The following is a 21988-nucleotide window of genomic DNA, read 5'->3' on the forward strand; positions in this document are numbered from 1 at the left end:
TTTCTTTGAAAGACTCCCATTATGGATTGTCCTACTATTCTTTTAAGTATAAGCTGGGTTTTTTCCCCCATACCCTAAAACTTCAGAGCCTGGAGATGGTTTTTTCCTTGTTGCTCATTGCCATTTCCAACTGCTTGTCTTCTTTCATCCTACAAAAACCCCAGCTCCTTTGGTACGTGACTTCAGACTTTGCCACCTATTATCTCTGTCTGTAGCTCTCTTTTACCGTCCAGTCACTCCATGCCCATCAGCATTCTTAGGGCTTTCAGCATCCTCATAAGTGACCATTTCAACAGCCTGGTTTCTCAATTCCTAATCTTATTTCCAAAGAACTTTTCTTTTACCCCATCTTGATAACTGCCAAAACTCATACCCGAAACCAGTAGCTCTCAAAGTGTGTCTCCTGGCCATCAGTATCATGTAGGAACTTGCTGGAAATGCCATTCTTGACCCCACTGCACACCTGCTGAGTGAGAAACTCTGGATGTGGGACTCAGCATTCTGTGTTTTGATTCCAGTTGATTCTGATGCATGCTGAGGTTTGAGAACCACTTCTCTAGACTTTGTCATCATCAATAAATGTACCACCTTTGAAATCTTAATTTCAAATATCCTTCTCTAACCCTTCTCTCCCCCTAGCTCACCTAATATCATATTCTTATTTCAACAATTACTTGATCTCATTAAGACTTCCAATCCATTGTCTTCTACTTTTTGCTATTCATCACCTCCCTCTTGTCACCACTTCCCTCCCCAGCCTATATGCCATATTTTGGTACTTTTATCTCTTTCCTCTGTTTTCTTCTCTCAATCACCTAACAAAGTCCCATCTCCCAGTTCAACCAGCTTCTTATTCCATGCCTACACCCAAGCAGCTGAAGATTGCTGGAGAAAAGTCCCCAAACTGTGCTGACTATACTTTCCTCAAAATCATGACCATGCTCTTACATGGGCACTACATGCTACTAGTCAGTTCTGTTATAGTTCCTTAGTAAATTTCTTTTCTTGGTCTCCATGTCTTTCTCAGATCTGTAGTTCTCCTTCCACACATGCTCTAGGCACATAACTTAGCTGTATACCTTTCAAAGAAAATAGATGCAGTCAGATGAAAACTCTGCCTTCACCTTTGTTATGGAGGAAATGTCCCTCTTCTTATTTAAGGCCAATCCCTCCATTCATATCCAAGATCTCATCTACTTGTGCCTTCTAAAGACTTTCCCTCCTGAAATGATACTCTTTCTCTTCTGCATCAGGTCTTCCCTCTTCTAAATTATTCCTGGTATGCCTTAACATCACCCATCTTTTTAAAACTCTCATGGCCTTGTGTTTCCCTCTAGCCACTGCTCCCTTTCTTTGCTCCCTTCCCGGAAAAATCCTTTGAAAGAGTTGTTTTACTCATTCCCTCTACTTTCTTACCATCTCCCATTCTCTCGTCAACCCTCTCCAAGTGGGCTTTCATCCCCACCACTCCACTGAAATGGTCTTTATAAAGTTTGCATTAGCAATTTTCATACAATCCATCACTCCCTCCTTAACATTTAAAGCTTTATAAACTTTTTTCTATAAACTATTCTTGCCATGGTTTTTTATTCCTACTAAACCAACTGTTCATTCCAGGGTTTATGGTTTTGTTTTTTGCTTCCCTCATCAGACCTCTAACTGTTGGAGTATTCCCAGGACACTGTCCTTAGCTGTCTTTTTTCCTAAAGTTCTCTCCCTGAGTGATCTCAGACATTACCATAACCTCACATACTGATGAAATATCAAATTCATATCCCTAGCCCGGATCTCTCCCCTGAGCTTTAAACTTACACATGTAAATTCCTACTTGAAATGTCCATTTGGCTGTCTAATTTTTAACTGCCCCCCGCCCCCCCATAACCCTGCCCCATATCAGCAAATGGTACTACCATCCACCATTTTTTGACTCAGGCCAAAAAATATGTCTCCCTTGATTTTTTTACTTCACACCTTACATTCAGTCCATCAATAAGTCTAGTCTGCTGTACCTCCGAAATATATCCTGAATTTAATCATTTATCAGCATCTTCATAGCTGTAACTCTAGCCTTCCATCTCTCATCTGGTCCACTACAGTTGATTCCTAATGTCTCTTCCGTCACTCTTGCCCCACTACAGATCTTCCTTCATGAACAAAGCAGCCAACATAATCTTTCTGAAGCTTAAATCACGGTCACCCTTCTGCTTAAAACTTGTGATTTCCCATTACACTTAATCTAAGCTTCTCACCATGGTCTATCTCTACTTTCCCCCTCTTTCACTCTTCTGTTTTAGCCATACTAGCATTCTCTCTGTGTCCCTCATGCTAAGCTCATTTTCATCTCAGAAGCTTTGCACTTAAGCGCCTTCAGGGCAAGGGCCATCTTGCCTTAATTATCACTATATCCCCAGCTTCTTTAGCAGTGCCTGGCATATAGTAGAGTCTCAATAAATATTTGGGGCTCATCAGATTGGTTGTCTCATGAATCAGCTGAGGAAGGGAAGGAATACTGGTTAAGTAGGGTTTTACTGTTAGTCAAAGGGAGGGGAAGAGTGTATGCAAAGGCCCAGACATGAGAAAGGCCATGGTAAGTTAGTGGACCTACAGAAGTTCAGAATGATCTGCATGGCTGGAACATAGTGTTGAGGGGGAAAAGCAAAAAGTTGAGACTAGAGAGTTATGCAGTCTCCAGTTTTTACATGGCCTAAAACCATGTTTAGGAGTTTGGGCTTTTATTTCAACAGCATTAGGAAGTTACTGAATAATTTTAAGCGAAAAAGTATTTGATAAAGATTTATATTTGAAAAAGATCATTTCTGGCTGCAGTGTAGCACATAAATTAGAGAAGAACCTAAGTATCTTGTGAGACCTGTTAGGCAGTTATTGCAGTAGTCCAGACCAAAAGTTAATGGTGCCCTAAGCCAAGGTTTTGGCATTGAAAAGAAAAACAGTTGGGACTTCCCTGGTGGTCCAGTGGTTAAGACTCTGCATTCCCAGTGCAGGGGCCCCAGGTTCAATACCTGGTCAGGAAACTAGATCCTGCATGCCGCAACTAAAAAATAAATTAAAAGGAGCCCGCATGCCACACTAAAAAAAAGATCCCACGTGCCACAACTAAGACCCAGCGCAGCCAAATAAATATTTTTAAAAAAAGAAAGAAAGAAAAACAGTTGATGGATTCGAAAGATAATTAGGAAATAACGATTTATGTAATATGAAAGGATAAATGAGAAGTCAAAATGACTCCCAGGTTTCTATCTTCAAAAAAAAAAAAAAAAAAAACAACTAAACTGGGTGGACAGTGATCCCAGTGACTGAAATATAGAATGTAGGAAAGGAGCACCTTTCATTTGGGGTGGGAGAAGCGGCAGATGATATATTTAGTATAAGAATGTTTGAGTTTTAACACATGGTTCCCCTCTGTGTTTTTTATTTCATGGTCATATTTGTTCCTAGATCTGAAATGTTTTTTTGTATCCATCTGATAATCTTGTCCTGAAGACAGATGTATATTGATTTTTAGCATCTTAAAGTAAACTTTCTTACATCTGTTTTCTATCACATGGATTAATTGCTAGTGTAATACTAGGATTGTGTGAGGTACATTGGTACATTGAGTGCTGAAAATTATTGGTTAAGAAAAATTGTGCCTCTGTCACCTTCTTTTTATGAGTATGTTTTGATAATAAAAGTAATAATCCTCATCTTATGCCCTAAAATACCAGCCTCAACTCCCCAATCTTTCTTCCACTTGAAACGCTCAACATCAACTAACTTTGAATATCATGGTTCCAAATTTCCAGAAGTGGTCTGATTGGTTGATTCTTTCAGATATTCATTCCTGGTCCAGTAAGCTAAGGCCAGAGGGACAGGTGGGATCTTATACGCCGCAGAGCTGCCCCTTGGAGGCTATGGAAAATTACATTCTCCAAGAATGGAGGAGTATAATTTTTTTTTAATTGGAATCATACTGCTTTTTGCACTTAATAATATCCTGAGTTTCTTTTCCTCTTTTAATGAACATTCAGAATTAGTTTCAATGATAAATACTCAGTCAGCAAGTCAGTTCAATTAAAAAATGATGACTAGTTGCTGACTTAGAGTCTAAAACCAAGATGCTGTAAGCTTCAGAGTTGTCTGTGCTATAGAAAATTATCTACCATCTAAATGGTTACAATGCAATATTGGGGCAGGTAAAGAGCACTTAGTAATTTTAAAACAATCCATGTGAAATAAATCTGTAAAGGTAGTTCTTGTTAACCAGTTGAATTCTTTTTATGAGAACTTCCTTAACTTACTAAGATGAAAATTTTTGCTTTGTAAAGTGTTTGAGAAGGGAGGGAGGGAAGGAAGTTCCTTCCTCTTCTCCCCACTCTTACCTATATTAAAAATAATGAAATTCAGATAACTAGAACAAAATTATGCCTATATTATTTATAATAATATTTATAATAATAATAATATTATTATTATTCCAGCTAGCCATAATCTAGAAATTGAGAATGAACAGAAAGAAATAAAAGGTTAATATTTTTTCTTACCTCCTTGGATGAATGTTTTAAATATATATGTTGTCATATACTTATATGGTACATGAGATGTTTATTACATATTTTATGTAGCTCTTTTGATTTAGAATATGTTCAAGGCTCATTTGATAATTAATGTAAAAACGCTCATATGACATACAGTGTAATAAATGGGAAAATCTCAGTACTTAGCTTAAGTATTGTATCCTAATTCTTACTTCATCTACCCTAAACAATACTTCATTCCTAGTACTTGGTCATGTGACATGACCTTTGAATATGGCTATTTATTCTTCTCCATCCTTAACCATAGTGTTTCTGATGATTGCTTAAGTTTCAGAACCATTGCTGTAGGTCAGTGTTTCTCAACCAAGGGCAGTTTTGTCCCCCAGGAGACATCTGACAATGTCACTTTTGGTTGTCACAACTGGGGAGTGTGGGGTTGCTACTGGCATGTAGTAGGTAGGGGTCAGGAATATTGCTAAACACTATACAGTGTACAGGGCAGCCCTTCTCCCCACACCAAACAAAAAATTATCCCACCCAAAATGTCAGTAGTGCTGAGATTGAGAAACCCTGATCTAGATATGTAGTAAGGTGAGACTGTGTGTCCCAAGCAGGTATGTCTGAGGTTAGGATACATTACTCTTTGAACAGTGCATGTCACTCTAGTACAGAGTTCAGTTTATAAGAGGATATCCCAGTTATGTTATGTTCTGCTTCCTCAGATCCTGCCAGTTTTACCGAGATAACTAAAGACTGTGATGAGAATAAAGAAAACAAAACTCCAGAAGGAACTCAAGGAGAGGTTGATTGGCTCCAGCAGTATGATATGGAGCGTGAAAGGGAGGAACAAGAGCTTCAGCAGGCATTGGCTCAGAGCCTTCAAGAGCAAGTAAGAGATATTTATATTGCTACTTTCTCCATACCTATATTTTCCAAGAAATAGAACAATAATAATAGTAAAAAACATTCGTTAAGCACTATGTGTCAGGCATTATTCCAGGTGATTTACATACGGTGAACCACTGAGCCACCAAAACAAAGTAAACTTGTTTGGGGCTTTTGCCTTGGGTTTGGAACAGAAACATTGGTCCTTTTTCTTTTTTAAAAAACCTAAATGCAAAAAAATGTCCTGTTGGTTACCTCCTGTTACTATAATTTATTGCACACTAAAGCAAGACGAGTTGTTAGAGATCATCCCTAGTCCAACTTTATTTTGCAAGCAGTTGAAACAGCCGGTATACCATGATGATTTTATCATTAATATTTTAAGGCAAAACGTTTGTTTTGGTCATTTTCTCACAATATGAATCCTTTCCTATGAATTATTTGAACATAAAATTCTCAGGAATATTGTCTGAATTTTTAGATTTTAGTCATAGACTAACATTTATCTGCTCTTTTCTTTATGTAGTTGTCTATTCTTCAATTTTTAGTTCTTTATGCTTATATTTGCCAAAGCTGGTTGATTTGCACTGTTGCAGTCAGCTGAGGTATCTGACTAAAAAGTGATATTTTGATGGTTATCTAATCCTATACAATACATGTTAGTAATAAAAATTTGCCAAGACTCCCTAGAATGAATGCACAATTTTAGTGTTTGCAAATATCAGATTAAGAGATCTAATGTCACTAGAATATTGGGCCTTAATTTAAACTGCACATTAATATTATCTAGGGAGCTCTAAAAAAATACTGATGCCTGGGTTGTTCTGCCCCTCAGAAATTCTGATGTAATTGATCTGGAGTGTGGTCTGGCATCTAGATTTCTTTTTTTTTTAATAAGGGTTTTTTTTTAAAGAAAAAAAAAAAAAAAACTTCCCCCAGTGATTCTAATGTGCAGCCAAGATTGAGAACTCCTGCTTTAAAACTATTTCAGAGCCACCTGCTCTGTATCCTTTTACTGATATTTATAAGAAGTACCTCCCTGGTTGCCTTGTCATCAAGATGTGTATATGTCAAACTATCTTACAAATAACATATAGTAATCATTTGTTATAGAAAACTTAGTGTAAAAGGCCATGGTTTGGTTTCTTAACAGTAGTTCCTTATAGTGCAGAAAAAGAAAAAATTCAGCAACCCTCCTTTTCTTAGACAAAAGACATATATTTTTCTTGTCAGCTGACCCATTTAAAACTATCTTATTTTTCTCAGATATGAGGATAGGATCATGAGATGAAGTTTCTTTAGTTTGGTATACCTGCATCATTCTATTAATTACTAAAAGAGAGTCCTTTACCTTGTTTCAGCATAGACTTTATATACTTGGATAAATTTAAGTAATCATACTTCCTCTTAGAGATCACCTCTGTAACTTTCTTGAACACAGTATTATTGCTCCCAGGACTATAATGCAGAATAGCTCATTCTAAGCTTCTTATACATTTAAGTAACTTTAACAACAAGTCTAGAATTGAGAAAAGTATAAAACAATTTTTTTTTTTTACTCATACATCCTTTGTAAGTTATCTTTTCTCTGAAAATGAGAGGGAAATTTTTTTTTTGTAATAAACATTTTCCTATTCCTTTTATAATGAGTCATCTAGTTGAGACATTTTCAGAGGTACAATTTTTTTCTAAGAAAACCTCGTATGTATTAGAAAAGCAACAGTCAGCAGCATTCATTTAGTATTTACCAAGCTTCTTTTACATGTTTATGGTTTCTTTAACAAGAATAAAAATAGAAATCTGTGAATAATATGTTGCGGAAATATTGTTTATCTTTTTTTTTTTTTTTTTTTTTTTTGCGGTACGCGGGCCTCTCACTGTTGTGGCCTCTCCCGTTGCGGAGCACAGGCTCTGGACGTGCAGGCTCAACGGCCATGGCTCACGGGCCCAGCCGCTCCGGGGCTTGCGGGATCTTCCCAGACTGGGGCATGAATCCGTGTCCCCTGCATTGGCAGGCGGACTCCCAACCACTGCGCCACCAGGGAAGCCCAATATTGTTTATCTTGATGTCATAGGCATAGGGTCTGTGCTAGAGCCAGCTCCCTGTCAGCTTAGGAGAGCCCACTATACATACTTCCCAAATCTGCATTCATAGTCACATTGGTAGCTTAAAATTGGCCATGGTAGGAGTATTTATACCAAGGAACATGGCAAATCCTGTAAATCAGGGGAAGAAAAGAGAGCTATTCACTAAGTATCTGCTATGTTCCAGGTATCTCATACATGTTAGAAGAAAAGGGAATTACATCATAATGTCACATTGAATGGCTTTTGGTTGGCAAGCCAAGCATCACTAACTAGAAAAGATAGCATTTAAGCCTTTTTAACCCCCAGGATTTTGTTTTAGGAAGACAGTGTTGGAAAAAGTAAAGAACTTCTCCACATCCCTCAAGAGGTCATGTTCCAAACATCCATAAGATTATAGAAAACATTAGCAAATACTTTCAGAGCAGTGGATTTTGTCCTCATTAAATAAGTTTAATCAATACTTCTTTAAATACCTTAGTTTTGTTCTTATCCGTTTAGGAGGCTTGGGAACAGAAAGAAGATGATGACCTCAAAAGAGCTACGGAGTTAAGTCTTCAAGGTATGGAGATTAATTACATTTTTTTAATATGCTGAAATGTATCACAGAAGAGCATATAAAATGTTTTTGTTATTTTTAATAACAGTAACAAATTTGAACACCTCCCAGGTAAAGATATAGAACCTTAGAAGTTACCTGTATACGCCTTCCCTTCCCTCCCTCCCAAAGGAAACCACCGTTCTAAAATTTGTATTCATCATTAGCTTACATTTAAAAAATAATAATAATGTCACCATGCATATTCATATTCCTAAACAATACTTCTTTGACATTTTAAATATGAGCTTTATTTTAGAGTTAAAGAAACACTGAAAATAAACACTTTTTACAAATTATATCAAACACTTAAAACATAATCTGGAAATGTTAAACATTAATTCTTAATTCAAAATAATGACATTCATAGAGTACATCCTGGTGCTGGCCAATATGGAGTTTACTTAAATCTAGTAGATTTTATGTAAGCTTAACCATTAATCCTTCCTAAAATTCGGTGATTATGATTCAACTTTATAAGGTTAAGCAAGTCTTCTGTGTAATACCCTCATATAACTTTTTCAAATACAAACATTTATACCAGCAAGGAAATTATTAAAACATATATAAATTATGCTGAGGGGCTTGATTAAAAGGCTTTCTATATAGAGGGAGGCATCTCGCCTTAGAAAGCACACACACGCACAAAACCACTTAATTGAATATAAGATGCCAGGACATTCTTTTAGTCATGTTACACAGCACACTGCACATTTATAAGTGTCATTCTATTATGTATGAACTGAAAACATATATTTTTTAAAAGCCCTTGCCACAAGGGAGTGGAATATACCTGCATTAAGCACAGAAACGCAGAGCTTTTTACAGGATGTCAACTGACTGCCTGTCTCCAGCTGGCTACCAGGCGCCACTGAAAACTGTCACCACCCTCAGAAAGGCAAGATGTTCTTGTTAATGATGTCCATGGCCTCCAGAATCTCCTCCTCCTTGATCACAAGCGGAGGTGCAAACCTGATGATATCACCATGGGTTGGCTTGTCCAGAAGTCCATTATCTCGAAGTCACAGACATACCTTCCAAGCATCACAGTCTTTGGTTTCTCTAATAACAATAGCATTTAATAATCCTTTTCCTCTTACAGCAGTTACAATATCAGAAGGTAGCTTCATGCGTTCATTTCTCAAGATGATACCCATTTGTCTGCATTTTTCAGCAAGGTTTTCTTCTTCCAAAACCTCAAGGGCTGTGATGGACACTCGGCAGCCTAGTGGATTGCCACCGTACATAGAACCATGTTCCCCTGGTTTAATGGTCAACATTATTTCATCATTATACAACACTGTGGATACAGGGTATAAACCACCAGAAAGTGCCTTTCCTAGAAGAACTGTATCAGGTCTGACATTTTCGTGATCAATAGCCAGCCATCTACCAGTTCTGGCCAATCCTGTCTGTATTTCATCAGCAATAAACAGAGCCTGGTGCTGGGTTTAGAGCTCTTGCACACCCACAAGGTAGCCTGGATCCAGAACAACAACGCCTGCTTCACCCTGAGTTGGTTCCACCATGAACGCCACAACATTTGGATCCTGAAGTGCACACTCAAGAACAGGCAGATCATTATATGGAGTGATTTCAATACCTGACATAAATGGTCCAAAACCATTGTAACTGGTTGGGTGTGTGGAACTGGGGATTGCTGACAATGTTCTACCCCAAAAGTTTCCGGCTGCAAAAAACAATCTTTGGGATACCCTTCTCAGTAGTATATCCCCATCTCCGAGTAAGTTTGCAAGCACTCTCTCCAGCCTCCACTCCTGTAATCATAGGAAGAACTTCGTAGTAGTTCAAAAGTTTAGTAACATACTCTTTTTTTTTTGTCTGCGTTGGGTCTTTGTTGCTGGACTCGGGCTTTCTTTAGTTGCAACGAGCGGGGGCTACTCTGTTGCGGAGTGTGGGCTTCTCATTGCGGTGGCTTCTCTTGTTGTGGAGCACAGGCTCTAGGTGTACGGGCCTCAGAGTTGTGGCACGTAGGCTTCAGTAGTTGTGGCTCGCGGGCTCTAGAGCGCAGGCTCAGTAGTTGTGGCACATGAGCTTAGTTGCTCCACGGCATGTGGGATCTTTCTGGAACAGGGCTCAAACCCATGTCCCCCTGCATTGGCAGATGGATTCTCAACCACTGTGCCACCAGGGAAGCCCTAGTAACATACTCTTTGTATTCACCAGGCATGTTGTTGTAGAAAGCTCTAGACGTTAAGGTCACTTTATCCACCTGACTTTTCGAAGCATTCAGTCTTTGGATGACAGTGCCCTTGGTTGATAGCACTGTAAGCACTCAAGAAAGTCAAAATATTTTCTGCCTTCTAAATCCCATATGTAAATACCTTTTCCTCTCTCCAGGGCTACAGGTAAAGGGTGGTAGTTGTGGGCACCATATTTAGATTCCCATTCAAAAATGTAATAAGAGGATGGAGGGCCTTGGACTGTGTTTTTAGTTGCAGCAGATGTATTGGGTTGGTCAAAAAGTTCATTCGAGTTTTTCCGTACCATCTTGCAAACTTTTTGGCCAACCCAATAGCAGAAGCCACTGAAGAATGAATTCCACGGTGAAGGACAGCAACAGTCTGCACATGTGCTAGTCTGGAAAACATGATGTCCTTCAAGTAGGAATATCACCAACCATCCCTTCTTCCCACAGTTCAGATTAGAATACAGATTTTTAACCCAAGATCCAGGAATGGTCTTCACAGGGTCCAGTAACTCCTGGCAGCACCTCCAAGACTAGCTCAGGACATGTGGCATCAACTGAACAGCTGCCCTAAACAATATATTTTTTTAATTTTGAAAAGTGAAATAGCAAGGACAGTCTATCTGTAATCCACCTGTATGACAGAGCAATACTGCCACTGTTAAGACTGCTAAGAGAAGATAATGTGACTTCAGTTTCCCCGTGAATTTACAAGAGCTCACTCTGGGGAAGCCAGTGAGCAAAGTCGTGAATGAGTATTCAAAAGCATAAGGTTCACCATAGTCACGGCATTTGGCAGAACTAATTTATGGACCATGTGCTGGAAGTCTACCAGAGCAGGTAGTCACGGGAAGTGAGCTAACTGTATTTTCTAAGATCACTCTGGTCTTTCTCTGGCTGTGAGAAATAGATTAAAGCAAAACACTTTGCTGGTATAAAATGAGTGTTCTAGGCTGATCTAGACACCAGGGCATGGTGGAGAGAGCAAGAGTTTCACTGGCAGATGGTTGAGACAGTTACAAAGAATTCAAGCTAGGCTCACCTAGGCATTCTGTCCTCACATTTAAAAGATGGTACAATGGTGGTGATGAATGGCTGTCTCAAGTCATATTGTTCCAGTCTGGACTGGTTGCCCTCTACATCCATGCGCAGATATCCTGAGATCTCCCTAACCATTCTCCGGGGGATTCCCTCTGATTCGCTCTTTTGTTTGAATCTCCCACTTCCTGTATGACTCTTTTCTCATCCTTTGTGTACTTATGCTTTGATGGAGACCATCCCCAGTAGTTTTCTTGAAGAAGAGGGGATGTGACTTAGATTTTTTGGAGGACTTGAAAGTTTCATTCTGCCCCAGTATTTGACTGATAGTTGGTCTGAATATAGAATTCCGGGTTTACAAGCATTGTAAAAGCATTGTTTCCCCCCACCTTCATGCTGCTGGGCAATGACAAAAGTCTTGTTTGCTGGGTTGCTGTATGAGAAGTCTAAAGCTGTTCTTTATTCTGATGTGACATCTTTTTTTTCTGAAAGCTTATAGGATCTTCTCTTTGTTTCCATTGTGATTAAGGTTCACAGTGATGTGCCTTGATGTGTGTCTGTTTCATCCATTTCTGCTGGGCACTTAGAGGATTATTTTAATCTAGAAACTTTTGTCCTTCAGTTCTAAGAAATTTTCACTGATTTCCTTCATTCTACTTCCTCTCTTTTCACTTTTTGAAACTCCTATTATTCAGACGTCCTAGTCTGATCCTCTTAATTTTCTCATCTCTTCTGTTTTCCATTTTTTTGTTATTTTGCTGTACTGCCTGGGAAGTTTCTCTGACATTATCACCAACTCCAAACTTTTTTTTAGTATTTTATTTCTATCATATTTCTAATTTTCAAGAAGTGGTTTTTGTGATTGTTACTTTTTTATAACATTTTGGGGTGGGGGTTTTCAGAGAAGTAATACCATCTCAACTCTCTGAGGATATTAAATATGGTTCATTTTTTTGTTTATTTGACATTTCCATCTCCCTGAATAGATTCTCTCTTCTCCAGATTGCTCTGTCCTGTGTGTTTATTATGGTCTTTATATTCCTTGTTAGAGTCTTTTTTCAGTTATCTAGTAATCCTTGGCTGTCAGCTCATGATTAAGAGTAGGGGACTAGCAGAAACTAACACACCATTGTAAAGCAATTATACTCCAATAAAGATGTTAAAAAAAAAGAAGAGTAGGGGACTAAAAAGATGATTGGAAGCTCTGAGTATATGAATAGCTAGGACTTGTCAACTTTGAGTTTTACAGGGATTTACTGTTTGGGGGATGATGTTAATATTTTAGGCCTTCCCTTGGGCTGGTAAGATTCCTAAAGAAAGTTTTCTAGTCTCTTGCCCTTGACTACAGGTAAAAGATGTGGCTGCCAGAGTTCTAGAAGCCAAGTATAGGCATAGGGCTGGGGGTGGGGATGGGAGTTATATTCATCTTTCAATATGCACACTGTCACCTACTCCCCTGTTTTCAGTATGGTACTCCCCTGTGCCTGGAATCCTCCAATCCAGAGACTGTTTTACCAACTCTCCAAGGAGCAAAGCTGCTGACTTCTGTCATTGCCCAGGAGCATGAAGTAAGGGGAAGTGGATCTAGGAGTCTGTAACTCAAACAGCTTTCACCTAATTCTTATTTTTTTTAATTAATTAATTTATTTATTTTTATTTTTGGCTGTGTTGGGTCTTCATTGCTCTGCGAGGGCTTCCTCTAGCCGCAGAGAGCAGGGGCTACTCTTCGTTGCAGTGCGCGGGCTTCTCATAGTAGTGGCTTCTCTTTGCGGAGCACGGACTCTAAGCACGTGGACTCAGTAGCTGTGGCTCGTGGGCTCTAGAGCGCAGGCTCAGTAGTTGTGGCGCACAGGCTTAGTTGCTCTGCAGCATGTGGGATCTTCCCAGACCAGGGATTGAACCCATATCCCCTGCATTGGCAGGTGGATTCTTAACCACTGCGCCACCAGGGAAGCCCCACCTAATCCTTATTTTTATCCTCTTCTTAGCCTCCAGTTTTAGAGGTACCTGCTATTTCCAAGTTGTATGTCTTTTGAGGACTCTGTAATATAAATTGGATTGGTTCTCAACTTTTCCATTACTGGCTTAGGTTTGACTTTCTTAGGTCTGCTAAGTCAGTCACCCCTCTATATTCCAGAGTCCAGAATTTTGATACTGTAGTCTCTTCCTGTTCTTCCCATTCTTAAGTGTTCATGTCTTTTAAACAACTCTATAAAACAAAGAGTCATTTATGCACAGATGCTCCTGGGATTCTTTATTTGAAGCTATTAGTAAAGATGGATTCTTCCAGTGGAAACACATTATTAAGAAGAAAAATTGGACCTTGAATTTGTTTGTTTAGTATTCTAGGTAAAACTTAGGAGTTTAAGGTTGGATTTCCATTATTTTTGTTAAATTTCAGAGTATGATTTAATGTTGAAAAAATGAAAGGATGTTGATCTTCTTATGGTCTCTCTTCTGTCAGATAATTTATGTTTGCTGGTGGCACCTATAATATACACCAAGTGTGTCAAATCTAACATATAGTTTATATAATAGAGAATTCAGTGAAATTGGATTATCTGTAATTTTTTTGTCACTTTTATTCCTTTCTTAAAAGAGTATTATCCCCTTTCATATAAATATATTTAAAACAAAAGGGAACATTTCTTTTACAGATAACTGGTGCCTGAATTTTTATTCCCTAGAGTAAGCTGGGTGAATTGGAACCCTAATAATAATATGTTTTATGTTTCTTAGAATGATAAAATGTGTACTTCAAGCTGTTTTGTACCTTCCCAATCGTATCTCTTTGTGTCTATTCCAAGAACTTTTACAAGACTTTGTCTTTGTGTTCTTCAGAGTTTAACAACTCTTTTCTGGATTCAGTGGGCTCTGATGAGGACTCTGGAAATGAGGATGTTTTAGATATGGAGTATACAGAAGCTGAAGCTGAGGAACTGAAAAGAAATGCTGAGGTGGGTGATGTTATATTATATTCCCTTTGTAGGTCAAGTTGTCAGTACTACTCCTGTTGTTCCTTATCTTCAAAAGCCCCACTGTCAGTGTCCATTGCAGGTCCCCTTCTGCCCCTTTGGCAGCCATCAAATGGTCTTCACTTTCTCTTGGCCTTTGCTCCTCATTTCTTACACAGAAGATTCAAAACAAAATGAAAAAAACAAAAAAAACCCACACATTCTGATCACCTTATGTGCGTGTTAGGTAATAACTTAGTTCTCAAAGTCATATGTATATTAAATCACCTTCAGTTCTACCAAAACTATTTTATCTTTAAGGTCAAATACTAAAAATAGTTGATTGTTACTCAATAAAAACTGTTGATGACATTAACTAGAGCACTTGAAATCTATTTTTACCCTAAATAATTGCTTTTTTCCCATTTTCCAAATTTTTTGTAGTTTTAATTACCCAGGATCCCACTATTCTAACACAACTACTGTTAGCATTTGATATATTCTTTTATCATCCCTACCCCAAAGTACCCCAAGTATGCTTTTAAAGTCATAGAATAAGTACAGTTTTTATCCTACTTGTTAAAGACTATAAGCGTTTTATTTTTAATGGCTATACTGTATTCCATCAATGAACATGCTATTTATTTTATTTAATTTTTAGTTAACATTGAGCATTTAAGTTGTTTTTTTTTTCATTATAATAAATATAGAGGAACTGTATATGATTGTAGTGTTTTCTATATTAGGATTTTCTTCTTTAAGGAAATTCCCAGAAATAAATTACAGCATCAAAGTTTTTGAACATTTTAATGGTTTCTGGCTTACCTATAAACTATATTTCTTCCCCAAATTATATCTTATAGTGCTGCCTGAACTGTGTATGATTGTAATGTTTTCTATATTAGGATTTTCTTCTTTAAGGAAATTCCCAGAAATAAATCACAGCATCAAAGTTTTTGTACATTTTAATGGTCTGGCTTACCTATAGCTATATTTCTTCCCAAAATTATATCTTATAGGCTGCCTGAAGTCCATGAATATCACTTTTCAGTTTTGTTTTACTTTTCTGCTAATAATATTTTAATAGCATTTCAAAAAATATTTAAAATGTAAAAGTTCATCCATAATCCCTACAGCAACACAGCAACTCTTTTCATTTTTTTCCATTCTGTTTTTCAGTACTTAGCCATTAACATATCTATTTTATAGAGCTATAGTTATGTGTTTTCATGTAAGTTTGAAAAACAAGTTAACATGTTGCTGACCCACATATTTTTTCTTTCAATAACTGAATGATACTGTACTGAGTTGATATACCAGTAACCATTTAACTATTACTGAGTGTATTGTTAGTTCCAAATTTTCATTATTATGGATAATGCTACAGTGAATAATTATATACATATATACTGTTTCCTTCTTTTGCATTATTAAGATAAACTCTTGGGGAGTAGAATTCTTGGGTTAAAGGATATGAACAATACCGACCACTGGGTTTTTTAATTGAGTCTAACCCCCCACACATTGAAACTTTGCCATGTCAGCTTTGATAATAAATTTAAAATTAGTGTTTTGCTTGTATTCAGATGAAGAGTTGAAAGTCATACCCACTTCTATTTTCCAGACAGGAAATCTTCCTCATTCCTATCGGCTCATCAGTGTTGTCAGTCACATTGGTAGCACTTCTTCTTCAGGTAAATGGACATTAAGATTTCAGCATTTTATAAATGGACTAGCCAGCATTTACTCCTTATTGGGTTGCTCTGAGCCTAGCTTTGTGAGGTGTAAGTTAAACGCATCAAGAAAAACTTTGAAATCTTTTCTTTGATCACACTAAGTGTGAATTGTGTTAATAGGTACAACTGTTTTGATTTCTCTATTCACCTGTGACCCAAATGTCCCTAAACAAAATATATTTATCAAGAAATTTGTCCTGGTATAGTAAGGTGAAATGGGGTTGGCTGTTTCTCTTTCTGAAGCTTCCTGTCCCTGCGAAAAATTCAATATATATATTTTTTAATTTATTATTTTATTTATTTAGTTTTGGTTGTGTTGGGTCTCCGTTGCTGTGCACGGGCTTTCTCTAATGCAGCGAGCGGGGGCTACTCTTCGGTGCGGTGCGCGGGCTTCTCATTGCAGTGGCTTCTCTTGTTGTGGAGTGTGGGCTCTAGGTGCGCGGGCTTCAGTAGTTGTGGCACACGGGCTCAGTAGTTGTGGCTTGTGGGTAGAGCACAGGCTCAGTAGTTGTGGTGCACGGGCTTAGTTGCTCCGCAGCATGTGGCATCTTCCCGGACCAGGGCTCGAACCCGTGTCCCCTGCACTGGCAGGAGGATTCTTAACTACTGCACCACCAGGGAAGCCCCTTCAATACGTTTAAAAAAAATAAATAACCTTAATTTTAAGATTTTATTTATTTCAGGTCATTACATTAGTGATGTGTACGACATTAAGAAGCAGGCTTGGTTTACTTATAATGACCTAGAGGTATCTAAAATCCAAGAGGCTTCTGTGCAGAGTGATCGAGATCGAAGTGGTTACATCTTCTTTTATATGCACAAGTAAGAAACTTTGCCTGATCTGAAGCCGTGGGCTAAAAATCACTTGAATTCTTTCTTTTTTTTTTCTTTAAGGATAAAATGTTCCCATCAGTTAATTGGTTGAGATTTATGATTTTTATTGTCTTTGCTTAGGGTTCATGTCTTGATATTTCCAAAATATTTTTTCTCTTAACTCACACAGTAGAATCTAGGTATAGAACTTAAGATCTTTTTATGATGGAAGCTGTCCTGTCATAAAACTTTTTGGTCTTTCATTGTATCAGCTAGCAGATCTGAGTTATATGGATAGGAACTACATAGCATTTCTATCAAAGCTAGCTATTGCCATTCCCCCCTAAGTATTTTTAAGAATTGGCACATGGGGTTAAGATGGTAATAAAATGAATGAGCTGCTTATTTAATAAAATTTAGGCATCATGGGATTATGCAGCCTTTATCAATGTTTATTTTCTGTCTATCCTCTGTCTCTGTTCACTGAATTTCCTGTTTAACTTTTTATTTGTTTTATTTTAAGGGAGATCTTTGATGAGCTGCTGGAAACAGAAAAGACCTCTCAGGCACTTAGCATGGAAGTGGGAAAGACCACTCGTCAGGCTTCATGAGGAACAAACTCCTGGGTTGGCAGTGTGCACTGCATATTCTCTCCTACTGCCACCCACTTCTCTTTCCTCTGCCCGAGGAGAATTTAGAACTCTACTTGATGCGGGAGCAACAAACAGCTCAGGGCCAAACCAAAAGACGAAAATTGCAATTCTGCGGAACGCTCCATATTAATTGTTTTATGGAAACTTTGGTCTCACATCTGTAGCTGATTATCCTTTTTTTCTCCTACAAGAGTGGCACTTCCTTTTGTCTTAGGAATACATGTTGTAAATATATATATATGTACATACACACACACACATACACACACATATATGTGGAATGAATGGAGCCTTAAAGAGTTAGGATAGCCCACCAGAGTATGCCTGGTCAGAATTAATAGCACAGCAGTTTGGAGACTAAATGAAGTTGTCAAAGAGTCCATTCACCTGAAAAATGTGTGAAGATATACATATCATTTGGCATTTAGCTTTTATGTTCCTTGAGTAGTTTCACTCACGTCTGTAATCTTTCATGTGTGTTTCCTATTAGTAAAGTTCACTGGAAAGCCAGCTCTCCATGTTACACTAATGACAGTTTGTCCTCCTGACAAAGGAGGGACATTTCTGCCACCTGACTTGAGGAGCTTTTTTAAAAAAATTATTTCATGGATTCGTAATGCTTTTGCTGTTTACATGCAGTCCCAAGAAATGGATTGTTGGTGCTTTGGAATGTGTTATGTTCCCACATTTGGTATTCATTGTACACTTTGTATTTTCTTTAAAGAGATTCCTTCACACAGTATTTTCATTGTATATCATCTATATTATTACCATGGTGAAGATAGAATCCTTTATTTTTCTTCTGTGTCATTCTTCCATGGAGCAAGCATTACCCTAACAGACTGCAGCCAAAACTTTAAGAGGTAGGAAAGTGATGTTGTCCCAATTGGGACTCCCCTACAAGATTACCTAGAGAATATGAAGAATGCTAGCATCTCTGTCTCCCATACATAGTGAGGTCAGGAGGAGTATTCTTGTGTTAAAGCTGAAACTCTGGACCACTAAAGCTGAAAGCCCTGCTTCAAGGGTGAAATTAAGCACATGAGCTATAGGATAAAGCTTAAACATATAACCATTTGCTGTCTGGCTTTGCCCTTAAAACAGGATGAGAATTAAAATATGATTGGTTTAAGTAATTCCAAGAACTAACAAATAACAAAGGTGCATAATTATCTTACTTTTTAGGTGCTTTGAGTTGAGGTTAAATGGGCTCAACATTAAGTGCTATGTTAGTCACTCAGCTGACATAACCAGCTTGGTTAAGCAGCTTGTGAAACCATATAAAGAATGAGTTTGAGAGTAGAATTTTGTTCCTAAAATAATTTTGTGAGCCCTGGAATCATTAGGATCACACAGAGTTAAGTATAGCAAAATGAAACCTTCAACATTTTCTTTCATTTTTAAGTCCAACATCACAGAAGATGTAACATTTTTTCTGGAAGATTGCCTTAAGAGAGCTCCAGCCCTACTCTTGAAACTTGGATGTGTTCTGACATAGTAACCTATTCTAAAATATTGAATCTTTGAATTGTAAATGGCCCCAGCACTTTTGCTTAACTACTGATAAAAGCTTTGTCTCCTACCATTTACCTACCTGTTAAGGTAGTGAACCTTCCAAAGTGGTACGGTGGTAGGATATGCAGGAGTAGTATAGAGCAGAGGAAAATACTTGTTTAAAAAACTAGCTTTAAAATTTTTGTTTATTTCCACTGGGGAGCCATTTTATTTTTTTCTTGGAAATAACTGGTTTTCTCATATGTGAGTGAAGTGATAATCAAATTCTTTAGCTGTTTATTACTTCTCTGTGTCTGTATTTGAGAGCTTTTGAGAGATGCTGTTAAAAATGATTGGGATGATTTGACATGAGTGGGTGCATTTAGGGCATTTAAACAAATAGATGTAATGCCATAAGCCTAGGTTGCCCATGAAGTACCCTCGTTTGACTTGCTTTTCATAGCTTGTGTGTGTGTATGGTTTAGAAGTACACTTGGCTTGAACCTAATTTGATTTGCTCTTCATGTCTTAGGCAGGAATTATTAGTTGAAAAAAGTAGATGAATTATGTCACTGCTCATATACTTGCAAGTTTGGGACTTGAAATTTCCTTGATGTCTGTCCATTGTTTTGGCCTGGTCAGCCTTCCTCTCTCCCTTCACTCCTTCAACTATTACCCCTTTCACTACAGAGTTACTTTCTCATTTTGGTTCAGTGAAGGATTAATGACTATACATGGAGAGTTCAGCTGGACCATGTTGATGGAGTTTGTTGTTTTTTTCAGCTGACTGTATATATTTAAAAATTACAAGTAGATAATATTTTTTGTGCAGTTTGCTCAGAATTGGGGAATGGGGCATTTGGCATGTTGGTGCCTGAAAGGGACAAGTTAGATAGGGACAGAGAGCTTCAGTTCCAGGCAGCTTGCACAATAACTAATATTCCTATTGAAAATACCAAATATGTTACTTTAAATGACTTTGAATTGGAACTTGACAGTTCTTAGTTCTACACACAACTGATCTTAATTGGAATTTTTTGGAAGGGAAAGCTAAACTAAAACTTGTTGATTATTATCACCTAATATTATTACAGAGGATTGGAAAGTTGCATGTGCCAGGTGCTGCTATCACTTTAGAAGCCCTTACTATAATTTAGGCCTATAAGGAGATAGATTCTGTTTTGTAGGGAATATATTTATGTGTACAGACTCAGAAGTTCTGTTTCAGCAGGATAGAATAAGAAGCAAGTCCATGAATTATTCTTCTATTTATATTTTGATTCCAAGAGCTACTTGTTTACTTGCCATGGTCTGTTAATTTCAGGCCTAACTTAATGGCTCAATAACAAATGTAAATGTGTTTACATTTTAAGAAGTATGCAGTGATACTTAAAGATCAGTTTATTAACTCTGGGAGGCAAATACTAGACTAGATATTTCTTTATTTCTCTCCTTGATCAAGTGTAAAATTCTTCTAAAAGAGAAACTTTAAGAATTAAAACCTCAGCAAGTGAATTCATGAATTTACCTATTCTTCCATATTGCAGTTACCATTATGTAACTCTATAAATATAGCTCTACACATGTATAGCTAGTTGTATAATGAAAATTATTCGGAAACACCTAAATTAAAGAGATTCTTGGCAGTATCTCATATGTAGTGGAGCATTCTGAGTGTAGAGAGAGCATGGGCGTTGAAAACATACAGGAGAAAAAGGTAGTTTGTAAACTCATTTGTGATCTACTGAACAGAGATAATATTAAAACAAATAAAAATATTACCCTTTTTCCTCTTTCTTCTCTGTCTAAATCGACTGCAGTGGATGCTCTTAGTCATCCAGCCATTTTTGCCCTTTTGTTTTAAATCAGGGAAACAGAGCTGGATCTCCAAGTACATGTGGATCTTGTGTATACCTGGAGATTTTTAGAAAAATCAACACCCAGTACTAGATGCAAGTCACATAAAAGTGTCCCCCCCCAAAACAGAAACATCTTTTTCCTCCTCCCCATCTTGCTTTACACCGAGTAATACTCTTTAAGTGTGTACAAAAACTAAACAGATTTCTGCCCTCTAACATCTTTCTAGTGCATTACTTCAAAATTCTAATTTTGTCTCTATCAATGTCTTATTAACATCTGAAAAAAGATATATATTTATTTTATTGGAAAACTATAGTTTGTTAGGCCTTGAGAGTTTCGTGACAGGTTTCTTTTGCGGTGTCTCACCACGACCACTGACTTCTTTATGGCATGCTTTGATTACTAAACTTCAGGCAGTCTCTTTTGTTGTATCATATTTACACACAATTAGTGTTTTCCTTTCCATGTGTACTAAGTGTCTGAGGTTTTGAAGTTTTTAATAAAAAATGTGCCAGTATGAATACAAGCAGTTGATTTCAGTAATTTGGACTTAAAGTGCAGAGGTTTGAAGTAGAGACGTGTCCACTGGTGTCAGAATAGAGTGGATGAGGGTCTGCATCAGGACTGGAGTTCGTTAGGTCCAATGCCAAAACAGAAGAGCAGTCATCTGAAGTGGTCTGTTTCAAGAACAGAATGGGTGGAAGAGTGAGACACAGTGGTTGTACACACCTCTCGTCTTTAGGTTTCCCTCCCTGTCTTTTCCTTCCATCCCCATCTTCTCTGGCCTATTGTCAGTGTTGTTTATTTATGCTACGGAGAGGAGAACAGAAGTAAGCTTCCTACACTTTGCCTAGTTGAGCCACTACTAGGTTTGCTGGCAGCTTTGGCCACATTATTTGTGAGGTGATTTTCTTTCTTTGTGTTCAGAGTGACTTTTGATTCTGATTCTTTATGTTGTTTTGTATGGAGCGGCACTTTATCTGTGTTTTAGCAGAACTGTTCCTCTGTACCCTGTACGGTTTTTGTTTCCTTTTTAAATTATGCATAGAGTTTTTTGTGTGTGAAATTAAAGCCTTTATTAACCTTGTGTTGGTTCAACTGTTATTTCTGAAAAGGACATATTCTTGC

General features: G+C 37.6%; 1 protein-coding gene and 1 pseudogene across 10 annotated transcripts in view; one reads left to right on the forward strand and one right to left on the reverse strand.

Annotated features, from left to right (window-relative positions):
* USP37 (ubiquitin specific peptidase 37) overlaps positions 1-21947 on the forward strand; it is a 90618-nt gene extending 68671 nt beyond the window's left edge. For 9 of the 10 annotated variants that reach the window (XM_067740600.1, XM_067740591.1, XM_067740590.1 and 6 more), the window contains 6 exons: positions 5258-5424; positions 8007-8067; positions 14192-14307; positions 15929-15998; positions 16724-16862; positions 17377-21947. In XM_067740600.1, the coding sequence (XP_067596701.1) occupies positions 5258-5424; positions 8007-8067; positions 14192-14307; positions 15929-15998; positions 16724-16862; positions 17377-17464 (641 nt within the window). In that variant the 3' untranslated portion in view covers positions 17465-21947. The remainder of the gene's footprint in view (positions 1-5257; positions 5425-8006; positions 8068-14191; positions 14308-15928; positions 15999-16723; positions 16863-17376) is intronic. The other variant, XM_067740599.1, reaches the window with a different exon arrangement.
* On the reverse strand, positions 8994-9909 carry LOC137226218 (ornithine aminotransferase, mitochondrial pseudogene; annotated as a pseudogene).
* Positions 21948-21988: the final 41 nt, after the last annotated feature.

Source organism: Pseudorca crassidens, chromosome 6 (assembly GCF_039906515.1).
Source record: "Pseudorca crassidens isolate mPseCra1 chromosome 6, mPseCra1.hap1, whole genome shotgun sequence".
In the NCBI taxonomy this organism is placed as follows: domain Eukaryota; kingdom Metazoa; phylum Chordata; class Mammalia; order Artiodactyla; family Delphinidae; genus Pseudorca; species Pseudorca crassidens.